Source organism: Amblyomma americanum, chromosome 5 (genome assembly GCF_052857255.1).
Source record: "Amblyomma americanum isolate KBUSLIRL-KWMA chromosome 5, ASM5285725v1, whole genome shotgun sequence".
In the NCBI taxonomy this organism is placed as follows: domain Eukaryota; kingdom Metazoa; phylum Arthropoda; class Arachnida; order Ixodida; family Ixodidae; genus Amblyomma; species Amblyomma americanum.
Window position 1 is genome coordinate 42,576,247 of NC_135501.1, and position 13,566 is coordinate 42,589,812.

At 48.5% G+C, this 13,566-nt stretch overlaps 1 protein-coding gene across 3 annotated transcripts in view; it reads left to right on the forward strand.

Moving 5' to 3' along the window:
- LOC144134653 (thiopurine S-methyltransferase-like) overlaps positions 1-13,566 on the forward strand; it is a 123,095-nt gene that overhangs the window by 78,911 nt on the left and 30,618 nt on the right. For all 3 annotated transcript variants that reach the window (XM_077667516.1, XM_077667514.1, XM_077667515.1), the window contains 2 exons: positions 95-147; positions 5,817-5,894. In XM_077667516.1, coding sequence (XP_077523642.1) covers positions 95-147; positions 5,817-5,894 — 131 coding nt within the window. The remainder of the gene's footprint in view (positions 1-94; positions 148-5,816; positions 5,895-13,566) is intronic.

Genomic DNA, 13,566 nt, shown 5'->3' on the forward strand with positions numbered 1-13,566 from the left:
TTCACGCGCACTTAGCGGTAGTTTTCAGCATTACTACATTGCGGAGAGCACAGAGAGCACCAAGATCTTGACGCAGTCGCCAATCTTTTCACAGAGTCTGGACGGCCGGCTCATTGTGTACTGCACCGACATATTTGCTTTCCTCAGGTGAGATATCGGATGTCGTCTTAGCAGCTCATGCAATGATAGCGGGTGATGTATAGGTTGTAGTGGTGGTAAAGAGACAGTCTACTTACTTTCACTGCTTATATTTGGACGCTTCAATACACACCCAGCAAACACAACAGCTCCTCATAATATCACGAAAATAACCAATCGGAATTTTGGTAATCTGCGCAGGAGGTGGTCACTTTCCCCGGCCACATACAGAAAACGTTCCCACTACCAACAGTGTCCAAATGTGTGTCCCAGAAAAGGGCCCAAGACATTACTTCTTAATTTCTCGCGTTTCGTTTAGCGCAGTTTCTTTCTTTTTGGTGCACAGCCTGACGTCACCATATTGTTCATGTGTGTAATATTTGATCCTCCGTGGAAAACTGCACCGCTAGTTTTCTAGCTTTTCTCAAAGGATGTAGTATGTTCAAATAAAACAAGCAGTGGACTCTTGTATAAACCGTTTAATACGCAATTTACGTGCAACTATACCACTGGCATATAAGGATCGCCACTTCTTTCTCCATGTCTGAAACAAATTAAAATTGAATACATAAAAACAACGCATACTGAATGTTCAGGCATTTCAGCAAACGCTCTAACGACTACAAAACCGTATCTTAGCCCGGCCGATTCTTTAAAAGAACCGCGCGAGCGTCGTTCACACCGCTTGTTAGCGACTTATCACGGAGCGGAGCGGCGAAGCCAGCGAGAATAACCAAGTTTCCCCTCGCGATTGTCGTCTGTGTCCAAACATATGTGCACACGGTTATTATCGCCGGCTTCTCCACTCCGCTCCGTGATAGGGTGCTGACAAGTAGTTTGGTCTACGCTCGCACGGTAGAGTTAAAGAATTGGCCGCGTGTAAACAAGAGCAAACGAAGCAACCTGGGAGACCAAAAAAAAAAACACAGAATGGACGCACGCTGCGCATCAGTGGGTTCAGGTCAATTATTTCCTGCAAGCTAAACCCGCCTCTAGCCTATTTTATAGCCCAGTCTCGGAAGAAGCTTCAGCGATGTGATCGAAACAGAAAAAACAACAGAGTTCTGATCGGCTGACTGAAAATAGAAATAAAATGTGCTGCTTAAAGCAACATACGTTCCCGATTTCGTAAGCTGAAACCCAGGGATAAAGCCGCCATGGTGGCTCAGTGGTTGCTGACCCGAAAGATGCGGGTTCGATCTCGGCCTCAGCAGTGGCATTTCGATGGAGGCAGAATACTAGAGGCCCGTATACTGTACTATGTGAGTGCACGTTAAGAACGCCAGGTGGCCAATATTTCCACAGCCCTTGACTGTCTCGTCCCTAATAGCATGTGTCGCTCGAAGATGTCAAACCTCCATGAAAAAAACATATACAGGGATGAAATAGGACACTCTAACTGCTGCAACCGTGAATTCTACACAGCCGTGTGTCCTGCGCTTTCTTGCATCACAGCGTGCTCTCCAACATTCACCTTACACATTCCTAACGATCCTGCGTGTTTTATTTCCTTATGTCCGGTTGGGATGATGAGGTTGTGTTTAGAGCCTGATGGGGGAGAGGCGGCCTGAAGGTACGGGTCGTGGCGCTCAGCCAGCAGACCGCGCTCACGGCAGAGTCCGGCGTGCCCAGCGAGGTCAAGGCACGACTAATCCTGGGTATTGAGGTTAATCTGGTGGGCCATCGTTAACCTAGGAAGCATGTGGAGTGATGAGGGGGGACGGTCAGGAGCAATGCGGACAAAACACAAATTATACAGCTGCGATGGGATGGCAGCAACAACAACGAAGCTGGCATGAGTATGACATGGACACTCGGAACAAGAATGGGGTGGCTCTGCGAACGTCCCTCCCAATGATGACAGCAGTGCATGGTTGCAAGCAGCAGTATGTTGTCATCGTATGACGCGCTGAGGAACGCCAAGGTGAGCGCTGTGAGTCGCCATGTGTGACAAGGGTCTCAAAAGGTACCAAGCCACTTTGCTGCACCGCGTTCGCACGGATTCTGCTCGTACGCCGGCGTGGATGTATAAGACTAGCCTAGCGTTGTCACCATTGTGTTCAACGTGTGGTGTGTGTGATGACATAGAACATTACCTCTTGTGCTGTACTTTGTACAACGCGGAACGGGCTGTGTTATTCGGATCCCTCAAGAAGGCAGGAGTTCCTCACAGTTCTCTTCAGGACATTGTTTGTCCCGCGTGGGAGCCAGTCGAGTAGAAGGGATGCTTCTCGCCTTCTTTTACTTTACCTGCAGGACACGAATTTGGCCTCCATATGGTGACCTCAGGAGTGTCTATTTGGGTTTTTGCGGAGAGTGTTTCTGTGATTTCTATTTAAGTGTCACTACGGTGGAGCAATTGCCGGCCGCAACTGCAAGGCTAATTCCACCGGTAGTTTACAACCACTCAACTCAACTCAACTCGCCTATTGCCATGAGGTCCTCCGCCGCAAATGCCGCCAGAAACAGCCGCATCACCGAGTAGGGCCTTGAAGCTACGGAAATAAGCTGTGATGTGCCGCCACTGCGTCAGTTTTTATAAGAAAGATGTGGATACGTTGATGTGCACTGGAAAGCTGCCATGAATGCTGCGAAGTGCACTAGAGCCTAGTAATGAGAGGAAGAGCCGCCATACTCTGGGACTTGAGCGCGAAGTTCGGGGGGATGTGCATCAGGGTGCGCAAGATGGCTTCCGTCCAGAGAGGAAGCCGGGCTTGAGGGGAGCCACAAATCTACAGAGGATGTTTAATACGTTCGAATCAGCGCGAAAGCACGGCTTTTGGTAAGTAGAAGATGACGATGAGCGGACAGTGCCATGGGAGGGAGCTCTCGCGCTAGGCCTGCTATGGACACTCAAGAGACAATTTTGCTCGGGTCAGAACCACCGGATTATGTCCAAGTTAATGATATCCAAGTCCAAATCCAATAAAGAAATGGGCTTAGGCAGGACATGTAATATGAAGCTAGATGCCCGCTCGTTCTTAAGGGTAACAGAGTGGATTCCAAGAGAAGGCATGTATAGCAGGTGGTGGCAGAAAATTAGGTGGATTGATGAGATTAAAAAGTTTGCGGGGATGCGGTGGGCTTTGCTGGCAAAGGACAGGGTTAATTTGAGACAAAAGAGAGGCATTTGCCGTGCAGTAGAAGCAGTCGGGCTGTTGCTGCTGCTGATGCTGCTACTGCTGCTTCTGCTGCTGATGATGATGTTGATAAGGCGATGAAGAGTGGGCAGTGCAACGGGGTTATCTAGGGCCAACCTTTGTGAGTCTTGTGTTGAAATTGAATCCAAAGATCATTTTTTCCTCTTCTGCTGGAGGTTTGCTTCTCTCCGTAGAATTTACTTCAAGATCACCCTAGATCCAGGGCTTTCTCTATATTTTCCGATTATCCTCTCCTTCGAGGCAAGCGCCACGGCATATGCTCTGAAACCACTTTGCGGATACATTCACTACTATATAATTACATCAGGTAGATTTATGTCTTAGAATGAAAATTCAAAGCTTCTTCTTTTCCATTTTTTTCTGTATTTTACTTTGTGCACAAAATCTAGTCTAAGAGACAAAAGTGTCCAACTACTCCACTCTTTGTCTGTGAGTGCATTTGTTTCCGCAATGCATCCTGGCCAATCCCCCGCCGCGGGTATGTGCCATTAAGCCTTAGGACATCATGATCATCATTATCATCATCATCATCACGGGACGGAGCCTTCACGCTAGGTGAGCAGGCAACGCGAGCAGACAAGGAATGATTTCGCTCGGGTCCAGGGCGAACGTAGCCTCAGGCTCTTCATTCAGAACAATAAGCGAAAGATTAGGCGCAAGTGTTCCGTTTGCAATGCAGATCACCGAGCCGTATGAGCAGAAGCTCAGCGCTCTAGACGTGAGAATCCTGCGTTGCGCGCCGCTGAGGCTCAGGTAAACAACACCGACGAGAGGAACAACAAGTGCGTGCCGCAGAGGCTGAAGTGGAGCACCAACGATGAGAGGACCGGGGAGTGCGTGCTGTCGAAACAAACTCAGCGCCAGCTGCCCATTTTCCTATCAAGCGCAATAATAATTATTAAATCGCAGGGTGGCATATACCAATGAGTCGTGTACTCTTACGCAAAATACTCATCCGCAAAAGTTTGTATATGTGGCAATCATTCGCGCCACAGATATCTGCGGCCTCTACCTCACCAATGTGGACAAAGATTCTACTTTCACCTACGTAAAAGTCAATCCAGACAGGGCGCTGGTGGACGAATTTCGTCAACTGTAATTACACAAACTCGAAACAATCACCCCGAAGTGTTATGCCATGGATCAGCATTAACCCCACTTGTACATCTCCGCGCTTAACTTTAGTTCCCTTACGGCTCATGCCCAGGGCATACAACACGACCACATCCTACAGTGCTTCTCTCTGCGCTGCCTTGTCGAAACATGAATGGATCCCACAGAGCCGCGCGAAATTGTAGGCTACAAGTTCTGCTGTGGCGCTCGCAGGAACCAAAAAACAGCTGCGAGGCTCGCCATGAACCTGAGAGGCGTTCTGTGCGTAATTCATTCAACTGTTTAGCACATCAGAGAACCTTGGTGATATGTGTGCCGTGAAGTTGGAGAAGCCAGTGGTGGCTGCGTACCTTTAACCTAACACAAACACAAACACAAAAAATCGTGTATATCCTGCGCCTCCCATCAACCACACATCAATGCGCACTATTGTTAGTTGTGTTATAGACTTTAACATAGCCATAAAAACAAACAACACATAGCACTCAAGCAGGAAAACATCCTGTTCCTCTCTCTTGTCACACCAAAGACTGCTGTAACCTCATGTAACTCATGCATAGACGTCACCTTTGAAAAGCATTCCTCGTTCCAGCACCCTTGAAACATCTGTTATGCACAGATAAGAAGGCCTGCTTTATAGCAATGCACAATTAGGAAAGGAATCTCACTTCCCGCACGAATATTTCTTGAAAAATAAAAAAATAGGCTCCAAAGAGGCATGTTTAGAAACATGCTTCTTTAAAGCTCTTTACGTAAAAGTATCGCAGACCTAAAACACTATATATTTAACATATTTAAAATTACAGAGTGCCGTATTAATTTGTAAATTTTTTCTGCTTATTCATAGATGCATCCGTTCCCGAGAAAACTGTCCATATCCCTACTGGGACCACTATCTTTTTCCTTGTGTTTGTATGTTGTGCCGATTCGGTGCAAGGCACAGAAAAGGCGAAACAGACCACAGCACAAAAAACGATGGTAAATGGCTGCCAGAATTTGTGAAATCTACATCACCGTCTGCTCTGAATCATTTAGAAACATACCATTTTCTACGTTGAGTACAACTATGCTAAAATCAAATTTTGTAGCTGTCTAAGACAAGATGCAAAAAGGGCTTTAGTCGGGAAGATAGAGTTGTAATCCTTGTTCTTAACTTAAGAAGGGTCATTCCTAATCCGAGCTAGTTTTCGAAAAGTTAATAAGTTTTCATAGATTACTTAGTGGTTGGGTGGTTACGAGCAAAAGCAGTCCTTTCACTTTGGCCTGCATATTTTTTTCAAAATCCATCACACTGGCGCAGCTTCTGCTGTACCTTCTAACACACCACTTCTTGCAAGCGGTGCGAAATTGCAACGAGCAACTTTCTAGTAGTCATACCTCAGTCTCCATTATGTCCAATTTCAGTTCTCAGCCGCCCCCAATGGATGTGGTGTGGGACCGTGCTTCACTGTGCATTATGGCATCGCAGAAAGAGCGCCTGAGGTGAGTCCCTCTGTTATTATTACGCTCGCAAAAAAAAAAAACGCGCTAGCGATCAGGTTTAAACCAAGAAAAAGCCTAGCTTAGAGTTTTCCAAAGAAGCGGGAACAAGTGGTGCAGTCGGTTCTTTTTCTTGGGCAGGGCCCTCAGTCCACGGCTTCGTTGCCGGTCAGGATCCGACCAGTAAGCTCGATCAGCCGTATTCGGTCGACCTGCTAAGGGCCAGCTAAGCCAGGCTCCCAAGACGAGAACGGGAGGGTAAGATATGGTGGAGTGGGCGCCGAATGGAGCTGGTCACACCCAGTCAGTGATGAAGGGTGTGTTACGGGCGTGGCCGGAAAAACTGCGGGATACCGGAGGGAAAGAATAGTTACCTCTTATAGAGGCTAAACTAGGCGCTCTTTTGTAATTACCACCACAACGTGGCTCCGGCGTTGGTCCAAATCTAACGTCGAAAAAATCGGCAGCAATGTTGGCGAAACGTTCGCATAGGAGAACATACTACATGCTTATATACTGGGTAGTCCCATAAGCTGACATTAAACCAACTTTTACCCGATCGAGCATCCAACACCAGACCGGCATTGTGCAGCCAGCGTAGGTGATGTTTGCCGGACTGAGCGCACAAAAATGAAGCACAATAACAAGGACGACAGGACGAAGCGCTGAACTAACATTTATTTTGAAAACGACGCGGCTCAGTATTTAATAACTGCCCTGTCAGGCCATGCGACCACGAAAATCATAAACGGGAATCCTCAAGAACCAAGCGAAAACATCAGTTAGGGCAAGAAATCGCGTGTCTAACGAAAGGAAAAACAAATTCGGAACTAGGCAAAAAATGATATCTTCATACAGCCGAAACCAACGCAGGTAACATTTTTGTAAAGCCTAAACGTACATCAAGGTCAACCAAAGGACGGGAAAGAAATCTGAAACATCCCGAAACGCCTGTTAATACTACAGGACCACATCATTTCTAAAATAAAAGTTGTTACTTCAGCGCCCAGTCTTGTCGTCCTTCTTGTTCTTGTGCTTCGTTTTTTTTTTGCGGTGAGTCCTGCAAGCATGGAATAAGACCAATTAGCCCAAAAGTATAGGCGATGTACCGGCTCTGCCGCTGATATCAAATATTGGCATTCAGCCCTATTTAATAGCACACGCAGCATTGGCTCGAACAATGTTAAGCCATTAGCCACGCAAAACAAATTTACCTCGCGCTTTATGGTTTTATTATTGAAATCAATTTCTGACTAGCATCTTGCATGTCCTCCTCTACATAAGGAGCCGCCAAAAAGCTTGCAATTAGAGGCAAGAAAAATATATTTAGAAAAACTATTGAGAGCTCACGTGTGCCACAAGAAAATGAAAGGTGGGGAGCAGGTCACTACTGGTTTAGAGGACTAAGGAGGTGATTGGGGGTGTGGTGCATTGTCCAGATGGAAGGGGCCAAGAGTAAGGTCTCAAGGGGTGCGGAAAATTCATTTACTTTCACTTTTGCCGTCATGCAGATGATTCAAGTTTAATAACGCAGCTTGGCAAGCTGCTGTGGCACGGCTAAGGCATCCGTAAGTTGGTGAATGGATCTGCCCTGCACTGAACTGATGAGTTATATCGGAACTAATTTCTTGCCGCCCTCTTGCTAGAGGCATGTTGCACTGCACTCAAAAAATTTAGTACATCTCTTCTTCGACGACCTCGCGATGCGTCGAATGTGCAGAGAAATGCAGAAGACACAAAGTGCATTACATAATACGGCATTTTGTGAGCCACAGTATGAGTGTATATGCTTGCAAACCATTTTACCTCGTAATTTTTAATTGCTTCTTAAGAACTAGCACCACGTTTTTGCAAAAAGTGAACTTTAATAAATTTGCCTTGTACCAAATGATTTATTTCTCGATTACTGTGCCGTGTCGCATCCTCCAATAAATGTATTCAGTGTAACAAACGCAAATGAATGCGGTATTTAACACAAATAAACACAACAATTTTTTTAATATCATAACTCGGTGTCTCTAAACAGCGAGATTTTTTTGTCTCTTTTGTTCGAGTAAATTTAAGGCACAGGCTCTAGCATCTCCTCGGCATGGACGTCACAATGTTTTGTAATATAATAATATTTAATAATAATATTTAATAATAAAGGAAATGGTGCAGTACCTGTCTCGTATATCGTTGGACACATGGAATTTAGCAAAAAGCGATTATAAAATTGGTGGCTGAAAAGCAGACAGCTGACATAAGGTTAGAGTAGGAAAACGTATTTAAAGAAATTGGCGAATCTTAATAAAAATTTACAACATAGTTAAACAAAAATAAAGAAAAAATCTGAGTACGGTAGAAACTGCTACCACGCGTTTCAAAAAAGGTACTCCTAGCTTCCATCCATCTATTATAGCTCCATGCCGGGGAAACAGGCTCGACTAAGTCGGTAAGTAAAACCACAAATAATAAATATTAGCCCTTCGCAGGGTGGGCCCAAGCCTGCTAGAACCCTGGCGAGAGCGTGCGGACGCGTTTCGCATGAGCTCCGAGGATTACGGCTACCACCCGCGGAATAGCCCTCGACCGGCTGCTGAAACCTTTACTAACGCCTTCAGGACCTCGTCCGGATCACGAGGACGACCGGTGTTTGCGTGCAAGTGCTCGTGTGCCTATTTTTTGGCGCATTTTGCGTCGATCACGTTTTTTCCGCCGCTAGGCCTAATAGGCCTAGCACGAGTACGGCCGCCTGGCGGTAACCACTCCCGACGACCTCGCCTCCCCGGAGGGAGCTGACACGCCTGCAACATGGAAGTCACCGTCGAGGGTGAACCGATCACAGAACATGATTTGAACGACGGAACATGGACCTCCATGGCACTCAAGAACCAGCAACTATTCCGGCGGCGCGGCGTCGGCAAAGAAGACGGACGCTCGGCGCCGGGCCGAGCCGCCATCGGGACGCCCGGCGTTGGGGACGAGGCCGCCGTCATTACTGGCGCCCAAGGCTACGCGAAGACAGGCAAGCCCCTTGACTCTACCCATAGGAAGCCTAGGCCTCCCCATAGAAGAAGAAGACCCCCGATCCCGAGGCTACCGGAAGAGCATTACAAAATTGTAATCAGACCGCAGTCTCCCCTTGACCTTCCCACCCATGGCGGAGTGCTACTGCTCGAAGCGTTTCGTCAAGCCGCCAAGATTACCGACGACAACACCCTTACCGAAGATATTCTTCAGAAACACCCAGTAAACCACACCTTCACGATAAGCACGCCAAACGAGAAACGTGCGAACGCTTACCTCAACCTGCAAGCGTTCGTCATGGGGGAAAAGCAGTACCCCATCAAAGCTTACGCGCCTTCCCCGGATCTCTCGGTAAAAGGCCCCATCCACAACGAGTATTGTGGCGAAACGGACGCGCAGCTTGTTCATAACTACAACACCTACAACCCCGACTGGACTATCCTATCGGCAAGACGGTATGGGAGAACAAATCATATAATCATTACGGTAGCCGGAACGGAGCTCCCCCGACTACTCCGATACCCCGGCACAAGGCATAAAGTGGTCCTCTTTCTCAACCGAGTAGAGGCCTGCTTCAACTGCCGCAAGACAGGGCACCGACAAGACGTCTGCCCACAACCAAAACGAACCCGCTGCGTCAGGTGCGGAGAAGAGCACCCCCCACCACATGAGGGACAACCACCAGCCTGCGTCCCCGTTTGCATCGTCTGCACGGGGGCGCACAGAACCGGGAGCACCAGCTGCAAGTTCAAATTCGTCAAGCAGCAAGCCACCCAGAAACCCGACCTGGCCAGGAACGCCGACCAAAACGCCGCGCAGAGCGACACCTTCGGACGCCAATCGAGGGACAGAACCCGACAAAAAGAGACGCTGACCCTAGGCGACGAGAGGGAGGAGTCCTTCCCGCCGCTGCCACGAAGTAGAAGCAAGTCTGCTACACGACGCAGCCAGTCGCAAGACCTTCGACAGGACCTACCATCGTCCAGCCGGAAGCGGGACCCCAGAAACCCCTGGACAAAGCCAGAAGAAAAGGCTCTCAAGTGGCAGGAAGATCCGGAGAAGCAGGCACTTCGTAATCAGGTGAGGGAGCAAGCCATTTTAATAGAACGCATGCAGTCCCAGATCAGTGAGCTAGGCAGTTAACTCGCGAGCCTCACGCAAACCCAACGCCACATTGAAAGCGCGACAACCGCTAATGACAGGTCTCAATCCCTCCCTCCTTCCGAAGGTGCGGGTATGGACATAGAACAACCGAAGGCTCAAAAAAGACAGGCCCCAAAAGACCAGCAAGAGGCCCAGAATCCCAAGAAGCGAATTGAAACAGACGCGGCGTCCCAACCGACGTCAACTATCGCTGTTAAAGCCAAGCTAGCTCTCCCGCAGAATGAGAGGGTCAACAGACTGGAAGCCCGAGCAGATAGGCTAGACGCGACATGCACAGATATCGCCGAGAACCTACAACAGACCAGAGAAGAAATGATGGACGCCATCAAGACATTGCAATCCCAAGTGAGCGCAATAGCGAGCGCCGTTACGCAGCTGACAGTGCCCCAACATGGCAGCTCGTAATCAAGATATCATCATCTGGCAATGAAACTGTAGAGGTTTTCGAGGCAAAAAATCCAATCTGCAGCTTTATAGTCAAAACTTAGAAGTCAAACCGGACATTATTACGATCCAAGAACCTATGGGACTCGTTAGTTTACCAGGATACAAAACCATATCACAAAAAACATACCACACAAAGCAGCAATGACAGCCACGCTAGTGGGTAACCAACTCACGGCCATTGAACATGAGTTCGACGATTCTCAAGCAGACTACACGCTCACCGAAATTATTCCCGCCAGAAAGAGGCTGGGGAGCCTATACGTTCTTAACCTATACAGCTCCCCAAAAGATCAATCCAGAGAAATCCCGGCATTACTAGAGTCCACCACGAAATTAGCCAAGAATAGGCAGCTAGTGATTACGGGCGACTTCAACGCGCCACACGTAGAATGGGGATACCAGAAGTCAAGCAAGAAAGGCAACATCCTCTGGAACAAAATCCAAGGATTAGGACTCTCGCTACTTAACGATCTTAGCACAGCGACCAGAACTGCCAACAGCGTTAGCCGAGACACCACCCCGGACCTCACGCTAGCCAGGAATGTGCAGAACCCCGCCTGGCGAAACACAGGCACGGATCTAAACAGCGACCACTACATCCTGGCCATTACCCTTCGCACCGAGATTCGGAAGAAGGGCTGGAAGGTAACGAAATTTACAGACTGGGAAAAATGTCGGAAAGAACGGGATCAAACGGTCCCGACTGAAATCGAAGACATCCAAGATTGGGTTAAATCAATATGTAAGGATGTAGAGTCGCACACAAGGGAAATAACAACAGACGCCGCACAAGCTAACCTCGATTCAAGATTGGCACACATGTGGGAGGCAAAAAATAGTCTTATGAAGAGGTGGAAGAGACAGCGACTCAACAGAAGGCTACGAATTCGAATCGCCCAACTCGAAAGAGAAATTGAACAATATGCGATAGAACTTACCCGGCAACAATGGTATGAAACCTGTGACAGCCTGAACGGACAACTGGGTAGTAAGAGGGCGTGGCACCTGCTCCGCCACCTTCTCGACCCCACACAGTCCAAGTCGGCTGCGCAAGGACAGCTGGCTAAAGTCATCCATCAACACCCCGGGGACGAACGCTACTTCTTGGACCTCCTCAGGGACAAATACCTAAATACCGCATACGACGGAGAAACGAGCCCACAGTAATCGGGACCACCAAATCCGCAGCTGGACGAGCCGTTCAGTGATGCAGAAGTCTGGGCAGCGCTGGGCCAACTTAGAACAACCTCAGCGGCAGGACCAGATCTGATTACGAATAAGGTCCTCCGTAACCTGGACCTGAAATCTGTCACTGCAGTCACAGATTACTTCAACGTATGCTGGGAGACAGGAATCATTTCCAGCAGCTGGAAACATGCCCGAGTGACATTTATTCCAAAACCCAACAAGAAACTCAACGTGGACAACCTAAGACCCATTTCCCTCACATCCTGTCTCGGGAAACTCATGGAGCACGTGGTTCTGAACAGACTACGGGACTACACTTAAGACCACAACCTCATGTCACACTCCATGGTGGGCTTCAGAAGAGGACTCTCCACCCAAGACGTCATGCTCCAGCTATCACGTGACATACTCGACCCCTTCATTAAGAACACAAGAGCAATATTGAGCCTCGATCTCAAAAAGGCATTCGACAACGTGTCACATCATACCATTCTGAAACACCTAGCCGACCTCAACCCAGGCGAACGGGCGTACAATTATGTTAAAGCCTTCCAAGGAAATAGAACGGTGGAGATCACCGTTGGACCACTGAAATCCACCCCAATCAGGCTCGGTAACAGAGGGACACCACAAGGAGCAGTCTTGTCGCCCTTCCTCTTTAATCTGGCTTTAATCAAGCTTCCAGACAGGCTCAACGCAATTCAAAACATCCATCACACTCTGTACGCAGACGACATAACTATCTGGACGAACCGCGGCTCCGATGGGCAAATTGAAGAAGCTCTCCAAGCAGCGGCTGAAACGGTTGAGTTGGAGGCAAGGAGAGCCGGCCTCGAGTGTTCCCAACCAAAATCAGAACTCCTAATCGTACGGCGGAGCAAGAAACCTGAAGACAGGATCCCCATCAACATTACGATTCAAGGCAAGAACATAGATGAAGTGGAGAACAGACGGGTCTTAGGACTCCACATCTCCAACACCTCCCGCAACACTGTAGCACTGGGGAGACTCGAAAGCTCAGCACACCGGGTGGCGCGCCTGATCAGGCGCATCGCCAACAAGAGACGAGGCATGAAGGAGCACGACCTATACAAACTCCTTCAAGCATTCGTCATCAGCAAAATTACATATGCCTTCCCATATCTCCATCTCAAGAAAGGAGAAGAACAAAAGATCGATACCCTAATACGGCATGCATACAAAACGGCGTTGGGCCTTCCTAAATTCACAGCCAACGAGAAACTCCTCGCCCTGGGAGTACGCAATACCTTTTCTGAACTTAAGAAAGCCCACCTAACAACACAGACGGCTCGACTCTCCAGCACTGCAGCGGGCAGAATCATCCTGGACAGACTTGGCATCGAAGGGGAGCCTATGGCGGACCATCCAGGCCCCGTTCCTAGCTATATCCGAAAAAAGATAAAAATATTACCTCTACCCAAGAACATAAACCCGCAAACCCAACAGGGTCGTCGGGAAGCAAGAGCCAGAGCTCTGCATAGACGCTTGCAGAGTCTTCCAGACGTCATCTACGTCGATGCAGCCAACTACCAAGACAGCCCCCACAGATTCGCCATCTGTGGGGTATCTCATCCTCAGGACCCGGACCCGGCCACTCCACTCATGGCCGCTACAGTATTTACCAAGAACGCGGAAACCGCGGAAGAAGCTGCAATTGCAGCTGCTATCGCCTTTACGGACGCTACAACCATCGTTAGCGATTCCAAATATGTCATTGCGAACTTTGCCAAAGGCCGCACCTCACTCACGGCCAGAAATATCCTGGAAAATGTTAAAGACACATCCCCCCTCCGAGACATTGACCTGGTATGGGTCCCGGCGCACGCCGGAAACCCCTGAAACGAGG